This window comes from Synchiropus splendidus, chromosome 13, assembly GCF_027744825.2.
Source record: "Synchiropus splendidus isolate RoL2022-P1 chromosome 13, RoL_Sspl_1.0, whole genome shotgun sequence".
NCBI classification, from domain to species: Eukaryota; Metazoa; Chordata; class Actinopteri; order Syngnathiformes; family Callionymidae; genus Synchiropus; species Synchiropus splendidus.
Window position 1 is genome coordinate 8,274,234 of NC_071346.1, and position 16,513 is coordinate 8,290,746.

General features: G+C 43.7%; 1 protein-coding gene across 4 annotated transcripts; it reads left to right on the top strand.

The window, feature by feature from the left end:
* Positions 1–132: 132 nt before the first annotated feature.
* Positions 133–12,645, top strand: ccdc18 (coiled-coil domain containing 18). Of its 4 annotated transcripts, XM_053884315.1 has the most exons (25): positions 133–511; positions 588–697; positions 1,850–1,996; positions 2,144–2,250; positions 2,360–2,488; positions 2,602–2,698; positions 2,771–2,892; positions 2,972–3,260; positions 3,359–3,446; positions 3,583–3,800; positions 4,823–4,933; positions 5,029–5,160; positions 5,332–5,454; positions 5,530–5,607; positions 5,950–6,066; positions 6,129–6,296; positions 7,509–7,651; positions 8,561–8,724; positions 8,788–9,001; positions 9,463–9,562; positions 9,631–9,768; positions 10,567–10,695; positions 10,759–10,896; positions 11,207–12,109; positions 12,367–12,645. In XM_053884315.1, the coding sequence occupies exons 2-25, from the start codon at positions 596–598 to the stop codon at positions 12,385–12,387; spliced, it is 3,978 nt and encodes a 1,325-aa protein (XP_053740290.1). In that variant the 5' UTR covers positions 133–511; positions 588–595; the 3' UTR covers positions 12,388–12,645. The 4 variants fall into 4 exon arrangements, with proteins under 4 accessions (XP_053740290.1, XP_053740293.1, XP_053740291.1 ...); XM_053884318.1 differs by lacking the exons at positions 133–511; positions 588–697; positions 1,850–1,996 and having other exon boundaries at positions 2,197–2,250; positions 2,360–2,444; XM_053884316.1 differs by lacking the exons at positions 133–511; positions 588–697; positions 1,850–1,996 and having other exon boundaries at positions 2,203–2,250; positions 2,365–2,488.
* The last annotated feature ends 3,868 nt before the right edge of the window (positions 12,646–16,513 follow it).

Below are 16,513 nucleotides of genomic sequence, written 5' to 3' on the forward strand. Positions count from 1 at the left end.
TTGGTTACAGGCTTCCGCGCAGGCGCCAAAGAGCGCGGTTTAGTGACGTAGCCACTGTTATGCGCCAATCAACTCACAGCTCTTAGAGGCTGAGCCAATCAGAAGGCTACCATTAAAAGCAGGGCGGCGATTTCCAGTTCAAGCTCCATGACCGAGACAACGTCTGCTACTTATCAACAAATTGCCAAATATAACTTGAACGAATTTGCGTCTAAGCCAAAATTTGCACTATTAGAACTGTATTGCGACCCACGGGTGAAGTGACAGCGTTCCTTTTAATACGACGTTAGGTACTCCGTGCTAGCCACCCGTTGAAGCGCACTGTTTACATTTATCGACTAACTTTTCTGCAGCATTAGCTGTCACTCACTTCGAGTGCATTAGTCAACGTTTGCCGTCTTTTTTCTGTTGAAAAAATGGTTTGGGGCGCTACGTGTAGTCTGGGAGTATTTCTGCAAAGCAGTTGATACTTCGGTGGAGACCAATGGAGCACAGAAAAAGGGAAACACTGGTAAGCTAACAACGTAGCATTAGCAAAGTGTGATATTTTATTGACAGGTTTCTATGCTTCTGACCCCGTTGCACAGATGGGAGGATGAGTGTATATAGACGGAAAACCCCAAATACCTCAATAGGGGGAGCCATAAGGGCTGTTGAAGGACTTGCTGCCCAAGGTCCACTATCCTCCAGGTCTAGGGTAAGACGTCGCCAACGATTTTACTATGTATGCAGTGGACTGTTTTTGGTTTACAAATACTTTCTTTGCCAATAGTAAAATGAGTTAAAGTCTAAGTGTTTATTTCTGGCTATTGCACTTTGCAGAATGGTGCTGTTAGAGAAGTATAGAGGTCAGTTTCAGTGTGTCTTTGTAGGTCTATCTCTCCTACAATAAATTGATAGAAACTGTGTTGCTGTCTGAAAAAAAAGCCCCAACATAAACTTGTCTTGGGCATGGATTCGTCACTGGTAAATAGTACAAGTAGTTGTAAATATTGTAATAGAATTCCCAGTGAGCAATTGTGGCTCTGTTGGAGAAAGTGAGTACCATCAGAGAAAGTATGAGAGAGTGTTGTGCTGTGGTGTTTGGGAGTAGTCTCTATAAATGATGATGTTTGCCCATGATGTAGTGATGTACAGTGAGAGGCAGGAGGAGAGAAAGAGACGTTTGAACTGAATAGAAGAGTAAGTCGAAGGAGCACAGAATACATGCGTGAATGTGAGGGAACCAGAAAGAACAGTGAAGATACAGGTAGTTGACACATGTTAAAAATGCAACATTATACACTGCCTGGTCAAAAAAAAAGGCGCCACCTGGATTCTGGATCTGGGGTTGCTGCTGTTGGTCAGGTCTAGGTTCAGCAACATTATGTGCACAAAGAATGAGGTCAGCTGACTACCTGAATATACTGAATGACCAGGTCATTCCATCAATGGATTTTTTCTTCCCTGATGGCACGGGCATATTCCAAGGTGACAATGTCAGGATTCATCGGGCTCAAATTGTGACAGACTGGTCACACATGGATTGGCCACCATAGAGTCCAGACCTTAACCCCATTGAGAATCTTTGGGATGTGCTGGCGAAGGCCTTGCGCAGCGGTCCGACTCCACCATCATCAATGCAAGATGGTGGTGAAAAATTAATGCAACACTTGATGGAAATAAATCTTGTGACATTGCAGAAGCTTATCGAAACAATGCCACAGCGAATGGGTGCTGTAATCAAAGCTAAAGGCGGAGTGTATGACCTTTTTGTTGGCCAGGCAGTGTATTATTATATGACCAAATACAATGACAAAAATGCTGTGTAATCATTAAGAAATTCTTTAACAATAATCACTGTGTGTAGACCAGCTCAGAAACGATGGAGATGGGCTCCTCCAGGAGAAAACAGGGAGGACTGCGGCAAGAGAACGCCTGTCTGACGGAGCAAGACGAAGAACTCATCAGTGACCTCGCTGTCATCCCATATGATCTGTCCACCCCTGGTGCTCAGGTGTTATCTTCAAATAAATGAAAAGTTATTTTAAAATGTTTCATCTCTCAAGTGTATTGTTTTTCTTTTTTTTCTATGTAGAGAAACAAATATGTGTGTAGTAAATCTAGGATTTTAAATGCTGTTTCTCGTTCTTCTTGCCTCCAGGTTTGCTCCAGAACGCCGAGGGTTGATGTTCAAAATAGTGTTGTTGTCATGAGCGAGCAGATTCATCACCTAGAAGTGGAGGTGGAGAATAAAGCTAAAGAACTAAAGTAATTGTTAGCACTCACCATCACGTAAAAAGAAAACTGGAGTTCATGCTTCATCAGCACTTGTTAGTCACTTCAGGCAGCGTCACTGCTAATATTTGTGATCTCTCAGGGCAGCTGAAATCCGTGCTGAGTGCAGCCAGGAAGCTGCGGTCCACAGCGAGATAGTGGTGGCCAGTCTCTCTGAGGAAATGGAGGTGCTGAGGGAAGAGCTGGCCAATGAGGTCGCTCTTTGTAAAAGGTTCTTTTTGTTGTTTTTATTTTGTGTTTTGCTAAGTGACTTTATTTAATGTCTAAAGTGCATTGCATTTTGAGACATTTTCGTTTGTGGTTCTGTTGCTTTATTACACACAGGGCTGAACAGCAGAGGAACCGAGCACTTGAAAATGCGGAGAAACTCAAAGATGCTTTCAAGGACTACAAAACCAAAGTGTCAGTCAAACTCAAGGAGGTTAGAATATTGTTAGAACAATTTAAGTGTTATACACATGCATTGTCATGATTCTAATTGCTTGTGTTTTAGGTGGTAAGGAATGAAAACGCACTGAAAGAACGTTTCACTAGCTGCAATAGAGAAAGAGAAGCTTTACAAATGAAGTTTTCTCTACTGGAGAGGGAGAGAGATGAACTGAAGGAAAGAATCAGGTACATGTGGCAAACTGTTGACTGGTGTATGGGTTTGAAAAGCAAAATAAATTCTTATCATTTTCTTCCATTCGCACAGTCAGCTAATGGTGGAAGTTCGGCAGGCGAATACGTGCGCCTCCGAGCGTTTGGACCTCCAAGCTCAGCTGGAGGAGACGAAGAAACAGGCTTCACATCTGGATCTGCTGCTAAGAGAGAAGAACGCCGACAGCAGAGAGCTGGTCTCACTCCGAAGAGAAGTGGAACACTTGCAGACTCTGACGAAGAATCAAGAGCAGCAGGTGACTCAGAGCTGTAAGGATGCTCAGCAGTGCCGGGCAGAGCTCAACAGTTTGGAAGCCATAATCTCCCTGCTGCATCTGCGAGAGGTACAGAAACATGGATCTCATGAATGTACTTTGTTTTTTTTCTCACCATATGCTGATGCCCTTTGAATAACTTTCCTCTGCTAAAATGTGATTGACAGGGTGCCACTGGCCAATTCTGTGTCAATCCCTGCATACTGCCCCCAGTGGATTATTCAAGAACTGCAGAAATACTGCGGCTCAAGCCAGGTATGATTCATCTCATTACACATGGCAATTATTTGTAGATTACTAAATCTTTGTTGAATTTCTTCTTTTGATATCAGGCATGCACAGGCCATGTGCGATGTATGTTTCTAAAATACCAAACCTTCACTCTCTCCAGGTGAAGGTTACCAGCATCTTCTCCCGGTGGTGCAGTTGATGCAGATAGAGCGGAATAAACACAACAACCAAGTGGAGCGGCTCCAGGAGCGTCTGAACAAGGCGCAGGAGGAGATTCACTCCTTGCAGAGCACCATGGCCCAGAAAGTCTCCCACCACCAGAACCTCCAAAAGCAGTTGCAAGACAAATTGAATCAGTCAACAGATGCAGAGAAAGAAGTGAGTACATTTTTTTATTAGCATTATTTTCTGTCCGTGTGTAAGTTCAAATCTACCTTATTCATAGAAGAGCTTATATTTGTTGTAGGGCCGCAAATTGATTTAAATTGTTTAAAACATGTTTGTACTTTATACTACCCACAATGATCAAATTTGAGTTGAAAGTGGACACATAAACATCATGGTGGAAGTGACCCAGTTATTGGCGAACTCTTCTGTATAAAGTGTGACATTGTTTATGGTTTTATCCTGAAATTTTAAAACTTTGATATCCCTCCATTGGCACAATCCCATTTGCTATCCTTTGTCATGGATGTTTTTGGTCCCGACATCACCTTGATGTAATGTGGTACAATGAAAAATGCTCCTGTGAAAGATAGTTTATACGCGTTATATGCATAAATATTATTTTTGTCTGTAATTTCTCAATTATTGTGGAATTAGTGTGTAACAGTGAAAGATTATTTACAATAACCACCTTTGTTTTCCTTCATCTGCCAGTATAAAGTGGATTCATCATGAAATACACGTATATAAGTGGCAGTGAATTATGATTTACTGATTGCAACATGATTTCATGTTTGGTATCTTCGGTTCTTTCTGTCTCTGTGTCGCGTTCCTGTGGCCTCTCTAGTTTCCTTCCATAGTGCAAAAGGTCATCAGAGGTGCCTTCAGTCTAAAAACATCATCAGACAGTTACATAATATTCACATAAAGAAAATCATTTTAGATCACTGTCGACCGCAGGAAACTCTGAGGGCATGAAAAAATATAAGATTTCTGATCTTCAACGGTAGTTTGCCTGAGTTATCCTTCTCAAGCAGAAGAATTATTCTTTTGTCTTACAGCATCTGCACGTTTTTAAAAATATAAAAATAAACAGACTGGGCCTGAAGAAGGAAAGAAAAAAACAGTATGTTCTGCTTACTTGATGCTAGATTTTTTCTTTTTCTTCCTCTGGCTTCCGATAAAATCTTTATTATCTCAGTTTCTAATAAGCAAGTGTTCTGTGGCGGTTTCAGCTGAAGAGAAAAAGTGCTCGAGTGGCGGCGCTGGAGAAGCAGCTGCAGGAGAAAACCACAGCCTACGGTCAAGCTGCTCTGAAGAACACTGAGCTGGAGAATCAGTTGCAGGTAGAGGAAACTGACAGGTTGCACTCTGAAGACATAGTTCACCATCTTTGTGGTACAATACGTTATAAGATGCACTGTTGTTTGAACTTGTGCAGGAGAAGACCAATACTCTGCAGCACTACCAAACTCTGATGAGCAGAAGGCAGAGGGAGTATCAGCAGTCTCTGGACAAGTGTCAGAAATCACAAGACCAACAAAGCTCAGAGCATCAGCACCGAATAGAGATGGTGAGTTTTTACAATGGCTCCACCAGTCGCATGGTTGAATCCGTGTGAGCAATTTACATAATGGTTACTGCCCTCAAGGTTGAGTCAAGCTAACAGATAAATTAGTCCAGTGGTCAGAACTAATATATATATTAAACACAACTTTAAATGTACTTTTATTTGTTTTTCTAGTTGCAGTTGTCCATGGAAGAGGCTCATTCTCAGCTTCTTGAGATGGAGAAGGGGGTGACGTCGCTTCAGCAGGAGCGGGATGCAGCCAGAAGTGTGGCTGAGCAAATGGAAAGACTCAAGCAGGTCAGGACACCTTGTCCTCAACGCTGACTAATGCAATAGAAGGAAGATACCTACAGTGAGTTGCTCTTATTTCAGGAGATGCAGGTGGAAATGAAGCATAAAGATGAGCAGCTGCAGAACTTCAGAGAGCAGGTCGCCCAGTCTGCTGACAAGGTCGGTGCTGTGAAGTCTGAACTCAGTTTGCAGAGCAGCTGTTGAAGAACACCTCCGGCTTCTCCCTTCAGGGGTGGCCACAGTGGATCACCTCCCTCCATCTCACCCTGTCCTCTGCTTCCTCTCCTCTTTGGTCTTCCTCTCCACCTTCTGCCTGGCAGTTCCAACCTCAACATCTTCCTACCAATGTACTGGCTCTCTCTCCTCTGTAGATGTCCAAACCATCTCCATCTAGCCTCTCTGACTTTGTCTCCTAAACAGCTGTAACGTCTGCAACATAGGATTTGAATAATTTACTGGAGAACATTTTGTCTTTCTTTCTTTGATTTCTCTGATCATCAGGTGTTCGATCTTCAGTCCACGCTGTTGACATGCAGGGAAGAGCTGAACTCTCAGAAGCAGCAGATGGAGGAGGCCAAGAGAAGGTGTGATGCTGAGCTGCAGAAGAGCAATGACAAGGTAAACTGCTCCAGTTCATCATTCCCCTTCTGTCTCTCTTACACCCATGTCTTCTCTGGCAGGTGTCCTCCCTGCAAGAAAAGCTTCACACGTCCAGCCTGCTTTGTTCTAGCACCAGCGAGCAGAACCTCCAGCTGCAGCTTTCTCTCCAGCAGCAGCAGAATATGTTGACGGAGAACATGGGGCGCATCGCTGAGCTGGAGGAGAGCCAGAGCCTGTTGCTGTCACAGGTACGCTGCAGAGCAAAACGTGTCTCAAGTCTGTTAAAGCGCTTAAAATACTCCAAACTCAACAGTGCGAAGTTACACAAGGCACAACAACAGCACAAAACCACAACCCAATTTTAGAGGTTTCTGACTTGTTTGACTCGAGTCACTTTGTGCACTAGGGACGATTTGATTTGTTCCAAATAGTTAGTCAGAGACATTAAATTGCTGCCGGAAACCGTGATCTATCTAGTTTTTGTTTCATTGTAAATCCTAATGAAAAAATATCATTGAGTGACTTTATTTTTTGGGAGTTTTACAGGGTAAAATGGCGGATGGCACGGTAAATAGATGCAATACTAGACTTGTTTTGATGTTGACTTGAGTTAGAGACCCCCTGAGCACTGTCCAATACATCCAAATAAACGTCTCTGATCTGAGTATTCCTGTGCAAAAGCTGTTATGTAAACTCTGTCTGGAGGGGGAAGCAGTTTAGTCTTGTGAGCTGTTGTGTAACTCTGAGTAGAACTGTGGAGGTACATTTGGTCCTGAACAATGGCCCACATTCACAGTGCTGTAGGGACCTACTGCAGGCCATGTCCTGTTTTGGATTTTTGAAAGTAATAGGTCAGATCCTTGCGTGTCTGTGTTGTTATTAAAAACCATAATGATTGGTTACGAAGATTAATCCAGCAGAGATGATGGCAAATTCTAGAAAGATGTCTTTTCTTATTCTATTCTTATTATTTTTATATTTTCCAGATTCCATTCTTTTGAATGGATTTGTGTTTGTCAATTTTGGAAAGCCCTTTTTTACAGTACAAACTGTTCCCACAAGCTGCTTTTGGGTGAAATAAAAACGTTCTGGGTGTCTTCGTTTGAACTTGAAGTTTGTTTGCCTCAGTGGTTATGAAGTCTGATCTTTGTTTATGAGGGAGTTTGAAATAATCTGATGGATTTGACAAGGTTATTTAACGTGGCAAATGTAATCGTGACAAGGCCAGAATCTTTGTAAGACATCCCCAAAATCTGCCCTCAGTCAAGGTGAGAGTGTGAACACTGTGTGCCTTAATAAAAATGTAGCTGCACTTGTTTTTCCTTTTAAACTGTATTTAAAATTGCCCAATAATTGATGTTAGTTTAAAATGATGCTTACACCCACCGTTTTTTGTGTTAGAATGATAAATGAGATATTATTGCCTTTGTTTTGTCTAAATATTGCTGGGTTTGATTCAGGTGTCCAGTTTGGAGCGCGAGTTGGAGCAGGCCCGGGCTTCTCTGCAGAGCGAGGTGAAGACAAGAGAGGAACACACTCAAGTGAAGGCCCAAGACCTTCAGCTCATGAACCAGAGGAACACCGAGCTGTCTGAGGCTGTCAGGTGAGAACCTCTGTTCTCTTTACCCTGGGATTCACCTGCCTGAAGGGGCCCCGGGTCTGACTGGTTCTAGCTGGTGTTTACCAATACCTTTGCTGTTTACTACTTTACATGTTGTGCACGACTAGTATTGTTCTCTGAGGTACCTTTATTACCATCTAGTTTACTGTTTATCACTCCAGAGATCCAGTGAAAGCAATTCACCTGCATGTGTTTTGGGTTTAAATTGCTTCACAATTCAGCAATAACCACAAGTTTATGGGCATTGGCTGAATTGAAATGACGTCATAGAGATGGAGGATGAATTTAACACACTATAAACAAAAGTTCAAAAGGTAATTCTGATCAAAGTTGGTGATCAAAACTCATCTGGACAGATGCTCGTTCGCTGGCAAATGCAACACTGATTCAGAGCGTGTTCTTGTTGTTCTGCAGTACACTCACATTATTTCAGCTCAGTGCTGGTCAAACAGTCACAAAATAAAAGCGTCTGGCTACCTTTCCAAAATAAAATAAAGCCAGAGTTGGAGTCCTCCTGGTTTTGCCGCCTACATCAGCTTCTCAGGAGCCACTGTCATAGCTGGCGAGGTGAATGCCCCTGTGTCCTCAGTGTGTCTGTGTAATGGTGATGTGTGCAGCTTTTGTCATTCAGTCGTATGATTACACCACATCCCCATTTCCCTGTAGGCTACAGTAGTCCGTCCCTCTTTACCCGTGACCTGGGAAAAGCCTTTATAAATGTGGACTGCTGTTGTTAGTGTGAGATGCTTAGGTGTTAGTTTGTTTCCTCACTCAAAGTCAGCCATGGGAGCTATCCTCACTTTAAGGTGAGTGCCACGCTGAGACTTGTGTTTTGATGCTGTTAATGTTTTGTCTTTAGTCATGTGACCATCCTTCTCGTCCACACGACAGCAACCTGACAGCGGAGGTGAAGACGTTTAAAGGGGACCTGTCGATGAAAAATTCCGAACTGCAACGGCTGAGACGAGACGTGACCATCAAGTCTTCTCAACTCTCCCACCTGGAGGAGAACCTGCAGCACACCAAGGCGATGCTGGAGAACAAGAGTCACCTCGGTGAGGTTCTGTGAGTGTCGTTGAATCGCCCCAGGTTTGATTCTCCGCTTGCTTTTTTTTCAGTGGCAGATCTGGAAGAGAGGCTGCATCGCTGCGAGGCGGACAAGCAGAACTCCTTCCAGAGGGTCCACACTCTGGAGGAGCAGCTGCACACGGTGCGGCTGGAGCTGAGCGAGACGTTAAACCAGCTGCAGGAACTGCAAGACGTTCTGCAGAGGACACAAACCATCGCCGACGAGAGACGAGTCTCCGTCGAAAAGCTGACTATAAAACTTAGGTGAGGACAAGAATGTGACGAGAGACCAAGTCATGTGACTGCACAAGCGCTGGCCATGCACTTTTAATTCAATGTTTCGTGAGCCCAAAAAATGATGTTCATTTTCATATGTTGATGAATTTTTGTACGTGTGTAAATTTTCCTGATTTTTTTTTTCCCCTGTGAATCTGCTGCTGTGTCATTTGTGTAACACACTACTGTCATATGCTCCAGTGGTGACCCGCACTACAACAAGAAAAATCAGTTTGTTTCGGCTTATTCATCATTTTCACACCACCTCTCTGTGTTCCTTCTCTTTATTGGGTTTGTCCCCGGGACACACCAGTGGTGGGGGGGCGGGGTCACATGATTATGCAACACAAGCGTTTCCATCATTGTATTAGTGTTCAAGATATCCTCCATATGTGCGATACAAAATAAATAATGATTTCGTTGGGTGTTCTTCTCGTGTGGCTTCACAGTGAGACCCAGAGGGAGCTGGAGCACAGAACTCATGAGGTCTTAGACTTGGACAATGCACTGAAGGAGAGGCAAGGGGAGCTGCAGCAGAGGGCCAAGCTGGTACCACACACACACACACACACTCATTCATGTGGCGCTTGAGAGCCGCTCACTTCTGTTGTTCTCAGCTGGGTCAGCTGGATGTGGTCATCAGAGACCACAGGCAGGAGATGGACAGGAAGGTGGAGTCTCTGCAGCAGCAGCTGGAAGACAAGGAGCGGGAGCTGAGAGATGCACAGCGGGAGGTTGCAGGCACACGTTCCAAGGTCAGAAGCTAAGAGTGATAAACACAGACACAAGCCAAACTAAGCTCTGGATCAGTGTGTGAATACCAAGTAGAAAGAGGTCTTAAATAAAAAGGATTTTTTTTCTGAGTGAAAGTCATATTCCCAGAAAATGTGATGTCTGGTTTCTCCACATGAGAGCTGTCAGGGTCGCCACCTTTCTCCCTTTAAATGGACAACGAATAGTCGCCCTGCTTACTGCGTGTAAACTTCATTCAGCGTATTTCCGTCGGTGTCCTGCTTGCTGTGCACTTGGCGGTCCACCGGAGGGCGCCATATTCAGCCTCTAGTTTTCTCTGAACTGTGGTGAAATGAACGCGGTCAGTTGAGCGATTGAGAAGAGAGGTAATAATGTCCGCGTTTATTTGCAATTCATATGCTTTATTATTGAGAATTATAGGTCACAAGAGCGTCAATATACTTGGTTGTGTCTGCCTTTGATGCCTTTTTGACTTTTTAAAAAAGAGACATGAAGCACACAAATCGTTTTTTAGTTTTTATTTGACAGTGACATTTAATATATGATACCTTTATTTCAAATATGTGTGTATTCTGTTTGTGTTAGTAGTATAACCTTTATTATAAACTGTTTCATTTCATACTTAATTATTTTTTTTATTTTATTTAAGTTTTCCAGAGAATTATTGGCTTATATTATAATATAGAAACAATACATGTAGAGACATTCTCCTTAAATGTCCTTAAATAACAAAAAAATGTTATCTAAAAAATTCAGGTTCACGGATGTGTGAGTGTAGCTTCATGTTGCGTGTGTTCCAGGATTCTCAGGAGCTGCGACTCTGTCTTCGGAATGTTCAGACTTTACACAAAGATCTGGAGGAGACCCGACGTGAGTGTAGATCTCTGACCAAAGAGCTGGACGACACTAGAATACAGATGAGGGAGAAGGTCAGTGGAGCAGTGTGATGTCACAAGCGAATGTTGTGACTATATCTACTCATACTCCTCCAGGACGTCAAGCTCTGCTCTCTGAGTGAGGAGCTCGACCTGAAGGGGGCGCACTGGCAGCAGTCGGAGTCCCGGTTGAAGGACATGGTGGCTTCTTTAGAGCAGGAGCTGGCGCAGGAGAGGGAGCGGCACAACAAGGAGGTGAGGCTGAGAAAGATGACAGACCATTGTGCGTGCAGCATGTGCTGGTCCTGGATCAGTTGGTTTCTGGTTCTGCTTCTCTTTCGTTCTCACACTTCCTGTTTAATTCACTTCCCCACTGCATTTCATCTCACACCACACAGATGTTTTTGAGGTGTCAAGGCCACCTTTTATGTAACGAATGGAAACCATATGCATGATAATAAATGCAGTGTAATATCGCAGCACAAGACTTTATTTTCTCCTGGAAAAGATGGATATTTTTGTGTCCCCTTCCACACACTGAGTCCATCTTCTGTCTCCTCCTCAGCTGGAGTCCCTGCAGCAGACGCGGGGACAGCTCCTCAAAGTCTCGGAGCAGATGTCCTCCAACATGCGCTCGTCCCACGACCAGCTGGCAGCACAATTCCAGCAGGCCGAAGCTCGCCGTCAGAACACGGAAGCCCAGCTGGATCAGGCGCGAGCGCTGGCAGACCACCTCCAAACGCAGCTGGACCAGAGTCAGAACCAGCTGCGCCAGAGTGAAGCTAACGTGGAGAGAAGTCGGACCTTGTACCAGCAGGCCCAAGAGCACAACGCTCAGCTTCAGTTCCAGTTGGAGGAACTCACAGTCCAGTTGCACACTGTCCAGACAGCTCAGCCGGGCAGCAAGGTCTTCTCTGCTGAAGCCGTGGAGATGCCAAGGACGTCTCCTCTCATACAAGTAAGAGCAGTCCAGGATCACCCAGCTGCTGCCCACCAGAAGAGTCCAGATGAAGACCAGAATCGACTGGGCATGGTGGCGTCATCTTCACCATCACAAGTCAGCCACTCAGGTGAGAGAAGCCTGGTGGTCTGTGAGTGGCTGCAGGACAGTCACGTGGACTCCTCTCTGGACCTTCCTCCGAGCCTCAAGGCCTCTCTGAGGAAGGCTCTGGCGGCGGCGCCCTCCGAAAGCTCTCTCCAAGACAACACGGTGGACTTCAGCTGGCACGCTCTCATGGACGCCACCTCCGACGGCTCCTTCGACCCCCTCACGTATAACGTCACGGATGTGAGCACATGCTTGAGCCTGGTTGAGGGCACGGAGCGCGAGCACGATGCTGAGTCCAGGGAGTCCACTCTGGTGGGCGAGGACGGAGACCTGAGCTCGCTCTCTGGGATGCTGCGGTTTGTCAACCAAACATTAGCCAAGCAGGAAGTGCTCTCTCAGTCTTCTGGGACGTCGACACAGGTAACCGTTCAATGTTGGTTAGACGGTATTTCAGTCTGGTTGTTTCTATGTGGAGTTTTGGAGAATCCAGTATAAAGTACTTCCACTAGAACCAGTTCCCATGATGACCAAGGTTTTTGCAAAAAAAGCGGCATTCGCATCAAAAGTAGTTTTTTTCAAAGCCGATGTCAACAAGCTCAATGTTGCTAAATGCTGCATTGGAGCAACAATTTCAAGTTCCTCTTGCCCAAGTTACCTCTGGTTTGTTTGCCCTTCAGAGAGAGGATTCACCACACTGATTCAGAGGAAGACGTGAGGAAGGAAGAGCACCATGAGAGACATCCATGTCATCTGAAAATGCCTCACACAAACCTGTCATATAAATAAAGCTGGAATATTTTTTATTTGTATAAGGAGTAGCATGCCAATTGCATATTTTAACCTGCTTTTGTCTGTCATTTTTTGTGTTTTTCATCATCTCCTCTATGAAAGTCTTGTGTAAATCCCGTGCCACTGTTGTGTTGCCCCAGGTTGCAGTTATGAATGTAGTTTTTTATACCAGCTATCATATGTATTTTCTTAATAAACAATTTTCTACATTTGATCTGATGTCTTGTGTACAGAATGGTCTTGTGTTTGAGCCAATATCAACCGAAGGAGTCTGGAATTGTTTCAAGATTTGAAGTTCAGTTTCCTTTATGGGTCAGTTAAAAGTTAATTTCATCAAAAACAGATTCTGTACTAACATTTAACTGGTTGTTTTGTAGTAGTGGTGATGAAACTTTATTTATAAAACACCTCCCTGAAAGATATTCACAAAGTCAAGAATGCAAAGAATAGCTTGTCAACACATGCACAGGTATAAACATGAGCAGAGGCAAGAATGTGGCTCGATATTCGGTGAAAGCAGAAGGTAATAGCTTTATAAAAAAGGTGGAGGTCCAGGTTATGTTTGCGCTCATTACTTTACTGTCGGAATCCTCGCTGCTGAGTTCTGCTCCAGATGGAAGCTTGATTTGTTGTGGATATCAGTGAGAAGAGAGTTATAGTTGTTGAAGCAGGAAAATATGAACTCAAGTTTGATTGATAAATTTATTTTTTGGGGAGGATTCAGGACTTCAGGGGTTTGAGCCACCAATATCCCGAAACCGATACCACTTTACGGCAGCACACAGTTTTTAAATCTCAGTCAAGAAAAACAAACTGAGGAATGTTGTTCAAATCACAATATATATGGATTAATGTTTTTAAAAAGTAACTTAATGTGTAATGGCGTAAGCACTCTGTATCGGTATCGCTGAGTTCTAAAATACAAGTACTTGTACACTACTCAGTATTGGTGCATCCCTATAATTTTTGACTGAAGGAAACAGGACTGGATTGTTTATTTAATGTGGGGATCAAATAAACGGGAGGCGCCAAATAGGACGCTGAGATTTCTTGCTATAGGAGTTACGTTTCTGAGGATGGAAGTTTAGAGATTGGGAGTGTCGAGAGTGGGTTTCTTTAAGAGAGGTTGGATCCTTGTGGGTTTAAAGTTGGTGGGAAAGTAAAATCTCTGTCAGTAAGGATATACAGAGGCTTCATGTAGGAGGTTGAGTCAGTGAGGTGGAGCCGCCTAATAGTTTGGAAAGTATTAAAGTAGGTGGAGATTGCGTTGGCGTTTTCAAATGATCAGAGATTAACCTCCCCGGTAGAAGCTTCTTCATCTTCTCACCTCTGAAAAGCTGAGTCAGTTTTACACTGACAAGGTGTTATTAGCAGGTGATGCACCATTTGTAAGCGCAGCTACACATAAGTGCAACAGGCGTGAGTAGAATGTCAAACCAAAAGCTTTTTTTCCAGCATCAATTTTCCCCTAAAAGCACCTTCCTTCTGGTTTTAGTCAGACAACATCACATGACAGTGGTTTCAGCTTCACTTCCTGTTTGGTTAGCATCAATTCTAACATCTCAGTGTTGACTCCTCAGTTCTTCCTCTCTCCATAAATCTCTCTGCATCTATAAAAGTGTGTTTACGTTTCCATAACAACTGAAACTCTCGCTTCACTTCCTTTAACAACCACTCACACTTCTGTCAAGCTTATCTCTGTTTGTCACACACCCCCCCCTCCCCCCCGTGTCACATGACCTTGCGCACTCTCTGTAACTCTATACCTTGATATTTTACCACAGGTCATGCAAATCCTTCAGAACTGTTTGTTTTGTCACACTGCGCTTGAGAGTTGTTTACCATCGCTCAGTGGGTGATTAGCGTCGCGTCCATGATGGGGGCGGCGTTTATGTCCTCCAGCACAGCTGTGCGTGCCAGACATGTTCCTCTGTAGCGCTTGGTCTGCTTCAGTCTGAAGACTCATTTCAGGGATGTGGTTGGTCTGGTGGTTTGGCCTGCGCCAACCTCTTTGTCTCTTACGTCCTGAGCAGATATTTAAAATGCCGACATCATCATCTCTTTGCTGCTTTGTATCAGTAGATGTTGCCAGAGCAACGTGAGAAGGTTTTTAGGAAGCCTGGTCGTGGGGGCAGCAGCTTAACTGAAGAGGCCCAGAGAGTTCTTATGCTGGAGTGGATGAAATGATTTGTAGTTTAAAGCACCGCAGGAAGGGGGCGTGCCACCTAAGATCTCACAGGAAGACTGGTTCACAGAGGAGAAATGAGTCTGTTGACACGAGGATAAAAGGAACCAGCAGCCATGTCGAAGCTGCATTGTCGCCCTTCAGCTGGTTCAACAAAGATTTTTTTATATTTGGCTTTGTGTGTTACAGATGCTAGTGGCTGATAAGGTTATCTGCCCCTGCAGCCACTCACTTCTTTATGACTTTAATGGGGGCAAATGTCCAAATATACCGGGCCATTCTTATCTGGCTGCACATACTCAGAAGCACCTTTAGCATGGAAACACTTTGGTTCAGGTCTGAGACATGCAAAGGTCTGAGGGAGCATTGTTTGCCTGGTCATGAGCCGTGGTTCTTGCTAATGTTCACACAGAATTTTTAATTATTTATAGTGTAATATAACAGTCATAAATTACTATATGAGTAGCAGAGTGTAGTGACTCACTGAGGTTGAATCAAAGACTCTCATTGAAGGGCAGCGTTTATCGCTGGTGTTTAGAAATAACTTGGACTTTATACTGTTTATGGCTATGTTATATTATGGCACCTGCCGTGAGATGGTTTCAAATACAGACTGAAACGTCAATGTCAAAGGGTTTTTTTGTTGTTGTCATGACTGATGGGAGCAAACACGTTGTTTGCTTAAATCAGCATAAGCTATACAATGACTTGTGATGGTCAACCACATTTCATGTGTTCCAGTCCAGCTACTGTTTTATTGCCGACGGAGGTTTGCTCGCTAAAATTATCGCAACGTATTTAAACTGCCTGTAAGAATAACACGTTGGTTTGTTCATATTTGGATTGCAACAACAGAGGGAAGTAGCTTGCTAGCTAATTTGCATAGCATATGCAAACTAGCTCGGTCCACTGCAAACACCTATTAGCTTAATTTAGCATAGCAAATTTGTTGCGATCAGAGAAAGCAGCTTTTAGCGTTAGCCAGAATAATGAATTGGCCGGACACTATTTAACTAACTGCTGCAAAACAACCGCTAGTTTGTCAACTTGAATAAGAGAGAAGCATTGAAGCTCTGTAGAAATCGGAGAAAACTCTTAAACATCTCATATACTGATTTGAGTGTCTTTTAAAATATTGGACTCCTATTGAACACAGCATTATGTGTCTGTGATTTTAAATATTTAGAACCTCCATTAAACGCCATGGAAAGCTAAATTAAACGGCACTTGCAAACTAAAATCTCTCGCAGCCAAAGCCCCACTTCCGCATCAGTCCAGACAAGCTGACGTTTACCGTCCACTTCTACTTCCAGTGCAGAGCCAAACATTCCTAATCCTGGTTTCAACATCTGGGTTACAACCAGGGTTTCAAAATGTACCTTACATCCATAGTGACATTAGGATTAGGACTAGCTTGGATTCTGGCCAGGAAGTGAGGAAATGGAGCCATTTGCAAAACAACATTCAATAAAGACTGTGCAATTGTATTTGGACATTGCAGCCTGTTAAATATACAGCAATTCGTGTGTCACATTGGAATTAGCACGAACAAACCAAGGATGTTTTCAAAGCAACTATCACCTCCAAACAGCCATTTTTAGTCTTCATGTACAGAACAATCCCAGACAGCTGTTTGTTAGCCTAAATAAGCAGGAGAGATTTAAGCTAACCGTGCTGCCATCCGCTTGTTAGCTCATCATATTTAAACGAACAATCCCAGAAAGCAGATTGTCAGCCTAAATGTGCTCATGATACAGAGAGGATGACTTCAATTCTAGAGAGGAAACTATGAAATGAACTTATTTCTAATACTTTGAGAGGCAGCGTGACATAATATATTAGAGCAACAG

Excerpts from the sequence above, each read along its gene's own strand:
- ccdc18 (XM_053884315.1), top strand. The coding sequence starts at position 596 with ATGAGTGTATATAGACGGAAAACCCCAAATACCTCAATAGGGGGAGCC. Across the intron at positions 2,489-2,601 it reads GAGGTCGCTCTTTGTAAAAG|GGCTGAACAGCAGAGGAACC; the intron begins GTTCTTTTTGTT and ends TATTACACACAG. Across the intron at positions 2,893-2,971 it reads GAACTGAAGGAAAGAATCAG|TCAGCTAATGGTGGAAGTTC; the intron begins GTACATGTGGCA and ends CCATTCGCACAG.